The sequence below is a fragment of the Otolemur garnettii genome, unplaced genomic scaffold, assembly GCF_000181295.1.
Source record: "Otolemur garnettii isolate 467f Iridium unplaced genomic scaffold, OtoGar3 scaffold00062, whole genome shotgun sequence".
NCBI classification, from domain to species: domain Eukaryota; kingdom Metazoa; phylum Chordata; class Mammalia; order Primates; family Galagidae; genus Otolemur; species Otolemur garnettii.
The window spans coordinates 9,130,322-9,134,589 of record NW_003852457.1 but is presented as its reverse complement, the minus strand read 5'-3'; the positions used below and the strand labels follow the sequence as shown (position 1 = coordinate 9,134,589).

General features: G+C 49.7%; 1 protein-coding gene across 3 annotated transcripts in view; it reads right to left on the bottom strand.

Annotated features, from left to right (window-relative positions):
* The window catches only part of LOC100957135 (fibrosin-1-like protein), an 86,053-nt gene that overhangs the window by 4,549 nt on the left and 77,236 nt on the right, over positions 1-4,268 (bottom strand). For all 3 annotated transcript variants that reach the window (XM_012807034.2, XM_012807032.2, XM_012807033.2), the window contains exon 15: positions 3,489-3,618. In XM_012807034.2, the coding sequence (XP_012662488.1) occupies positions 3,489-3,618 (130 nt within the window). The remainder of the gene's footprint in view (positions 1-3,488; positions 3,619-4,268) is intronic.

The following is a 4,268-nucleotide window of genomic DNA, read 5'->3' as shown; positions in this document are numbered from 1 at the left end:
TTCAGGATAACACACCTAGAACAAAATATTGGCAAAGTTGGGCAGTGCTGTGGCTCAAAGGAGTGGGGTGCTGGCTCCATATGCCGCAGGTGGCGAATTCAAAACCAGCCCTGGCCAAAAATTGCAAAAAAAAAAAAAAAAAAATTGGCAAAGTGACTCAAGAAATGTATTAACAGTTTATACATCAAAACCAGTCATCTAGCCCGGCACCTGTAGCTCAAGTGGCTAAGGCATCAGCCACATACACCTAAGGTGGTAGGTTCGAATCCACCCTGGGCACACCAAACAATGATGGCTGCAACCAAAAAATAGCCAGGCATTGTGGTGGGCGCCTGTGGTCTCAGCTACTTGGGAGGCAGAGGCAGGAGACTCACTTGAGCCCAGGAGTTGGAGGTTGCTGTGAGCTATGATGCCACAGCACTCTACCCAGGGGAATAGCTTGAGGCTCTGTCTCAAAAAAAAAAAAAGTCATCTGGTTTGGAATAAAGAAGCAAAACTATTGTTTATAGGTATGACTTTCTACACAAAAAATGCTGGAGGATATATGTAAATTTCTTTGCATTCAAAAAAGACTGCTAGATATAAAATCAATGCATAATATACAAATACTCAAAATCAATGCAAACTTCTATTCTCTAGCAAAAGGCAGTTAAGAAATGTAATTTTAAAATCCCAGTCATAATATTTTTATGAAGAACCTAGGAGTTATTTTACTAAGGCCTAACTAGATGGGACATTTGCCTCACTCCTGGACAGGGAGACAGGAGAGAAGGAGGCATTTCCCTCCTGTCAATGTGTACTTTCAAGCCAGTTCCAGTGAAGCCCCCAAGTGCTTGGCGGAGCAGAGAGAAGGCCGCAAGGCACCCTCCTGGCCCAATACCAAGTCTTGTCCTGAGGTACGGCCGGAGGGTGGGGGTATCTGAGGGAAGGGCAGATGGGACAGGAGCAGGGTGAAGGCAGGGGCCCCAGAGCTGGGCTGCTCACTGTTAGTGACTGCAGCCTGGATGGGCGGACCCTGGCTCCTGAGAAACCTTGACTGGGAGAAGCCATGGCCCAGAGACCCTCAGGGAGCTCCATGGCCCAGAGGCTCTCAGGGAGACGCAGCAGGGCTGGAAAGAACCTCCTTGCTCCTGAGGCCCCGGTACTAACGAGGGTCCAGAGGTGACATTCCCCACCCCCTAGCCCTCCGACTGCACAAATCACATGGTGTTAGGTGGTGCTAAGTACCTGGAAAAGAGGGGAGGAAAAGGGCACTGAGGCAAATGGAGGGCTCTGAGGAGGTGATCTGCCTCAAGAACCGGGCGGCTACAGAGAAAGGGCAGATGCAGAGCCTGTGTACATATGTACACATGTATCTGTGCGTGTGTGAGCATGTGTGTATACAGCTGACCCTTGAACAGTTTGGCCTACATGGGTGCACTTACACACATGGATTTTCTCCCACCTCTGCCACATGAGAGCAAGACTCACCCTCTTCATCCTCAGCCTAGTCAGTGAAAAGATGATGAGGGTGAAGGCCACTTTCTCTTCCTCATAATGCTCCTAACCACTCTGGTTGTCTAGCTTACTTTATGGTAAGAACACAGTATGCAATAATGTAACGCATAAAACATGCTGATTGACTGTGTTATTAGTAAGGCTTCTAGTCAAAAGCAGGCTATTTGTTCAATTTTTTTTATTTTGTTCTTTTTATTTTCCTATTTGTTTGTTATTATTGTTGAGCCCTATGCCCTGAGCAGAGGGCAGTAGCGTCATAGCTCCTTGTAACCTCAGAGCTCGAGCTGTGGGCATCCTGCTGCCTCAGCCTCCCAAAGCTGCTGAGATTACAGATGCTCACTGAGGTGCCTTGCTGGGTTTTTCATTTTTTTTTTTTTTTTTTTTGAGACAGAGCCTCAAGCTGTCACCTTGGGTAGAGTGCCGTGGCATCACAGCTCATAGCAACTTCCAACTCCTGGGCTCAAGGGATTCTCCTGCCTCGGCCTCCCAAGTATCTGGGAGTACAGCTGCCCGCCACAACGCCCAGCTATTTTTTGGTTGCAGCCGTCATTGTTGTTTGGCAGGCCCCAGCTGGATTTGAAGCCGCCAGCTCAGGTGTATGTGGTTGGCGCCTTAGCTCCTTGAACCACAGGAGTTGAGTCTGGGTTTTTCATTCTTTTTTTTTAGAGACAGAGTTTTGCTTTGTCACCCTCGGTAGAGTGCTGTGGCGTCACAGCTCACAGCAACCTCCAGCTCTTGGGCTCAGGAGATTTTCCTGCCTTAGCCTCCTGAGTAGCTGGAACTACAGGCACTCTCTATAGCGCCCGGCTATTTTTTTTTTGATGCAGTTTGGCTGGGGCTGGATTTGACCCGCCACCTTCAGTATATGGGGCCGGCGCCTTACTCACTGAGCCACAGGCTCTGCCCATGGTTCTTCATTTTTTTTAACAAGTCAGGGTTTCACTCTCGCTCTGACATGTCTTGAACTCTGAGCTCAAGCAATTCTCCTGCCTCAGCCTCCCACAGTGCTGGGATTACAGGCATGAGCCACCACACCTGGCTATTAGTTAAATTTTGGGCAAGTCAAAAGTTATACTTGAATTTTTGCCTGTGTGGTGGCTCTGCACGCATAATCCCCAAGTTTTTCAAGGTCAGCTGTGTGCAGATGTGCATATGTAGACATGTTCACGTGTACATGTGTCTGTGTGGGTGAGCATACAGTGGGTACATGTGTGTATGTGTGCATAGGCATGTTTGCCCATATATGTCTATATGGAAAGGTATACAGTATAACGTACTGAGATCTGTCCCTGGAAAGGCCTGTGTACAATGCTAACCCTGAGGAGGTTCCTGCAACTTGATGCTTAGACTATATACACATGGCGGTCTACGTGGTGCCTGCCTTCCTCTCAGTCTGGAACCTGGGCATATATGCCAGGCAGAGCTGCCACCATGAGCAGACTCTGGGCAGTGTCTCTGCGAGTGTTCCTAGTAGACACTCATACATGTTGTCCAAGCTCATTGTTGGGAGAGAAACATGTAGCGCGTGCTTCCTAGGGGCAGGACTTTGGAAACTTGCAAGGTCCCTGCTGACCTCCTCTGTGCCTTTTCCAGGAACTGTGCTGGGTCCTAGGAGTCCTTCCAGCAACCAGCCACACCTGGGGGGCCAGGGGATCCCAATATAGCTGTGCCCTACAGGAAGAGCAGCACCAGCCAAACCCCCTTCCTGGGGGATTCCTGCCCATGCCTTGGCTCTGCTGGGTGTGAGACATCAGAACAGAAGGCTGAGGATGAGACCTCAGGACAAGCCACCTGAGAGCTCATGGGGCTCATGCCAGCCCTGTAGATGCATCTGGGAGCAGAGGGTGGGGATAAGCAGGGCTCCCACCACGAGTTAGAGATGGGCGCCAAGGCCCAGTATATTCCTGTGCTCCTGGCACAGCCAGCCAGACAGGGAAAGATGTTTCTGCCTCATGCCCACCTGGCCACCTGAGATGCTGCCAAGGTCTCACCTGCACTGGAGAAGAGTGGCCGGGCCAGGTCCTGTGGATAGTGGAATCCAGCAAACTCGCCTGGGGCAGGGGGTCTGCCGAACAGGTCCAACTTGGTGCCCACATCCAGCTTATGCGGATCCAACTGCATCTGCAAAGAGGACAGAGTATGCCGGGGTGTCTCAGCCACAGCATGACAGGGACATGGCGGAGCCAGGTCAGTGTGAGTTCCATGGCAGCTCAGATGAATGAAACGATTAAGGAGAGGTTCCACTTTTCTTTTCTTTCTTTTTGAGACAGAGCCTTAAACTGTCCCCCTGGGTAATGATGTGGCATCACAGCTCACAGCAACCTCCAGCTCCTGGGCTCAAGCGAGTCTCCTGTCTTAGCCTCTCAAGTAGCTGGGACCACAGGTGTCTACCACAACGCCCGGCTGTTTTTTGGATGCAGCCATCATTGTTGTTTGGCGGGCCTGAGCTGGATTCGAACCTGCCACCTTAGGTGTATGTGGCTGTCGCCTTAGCCACTTGAGCCACAGGCGCCAAGCCAGGTTCCACTTTTCATATTAAATCTCTGCAACCTGGTATAAACCTTACATAAAGCAAATCTTCATTTGGATGCTATATTTTCATTGAAAATACTTCATTTGTGTTTAAATTCTCAAAAATTAAGCTGAAAAAGTCCACTAACATATCCAAGTTGTTTCTTTTTTTTTTTTTTTTTTTTTGAGACAGAGCCTCAAGCTGTCCCCCTGGGTAGAGTGTGGTGGCATCACAGCTCACAGCAACCTCCAACTCCTCG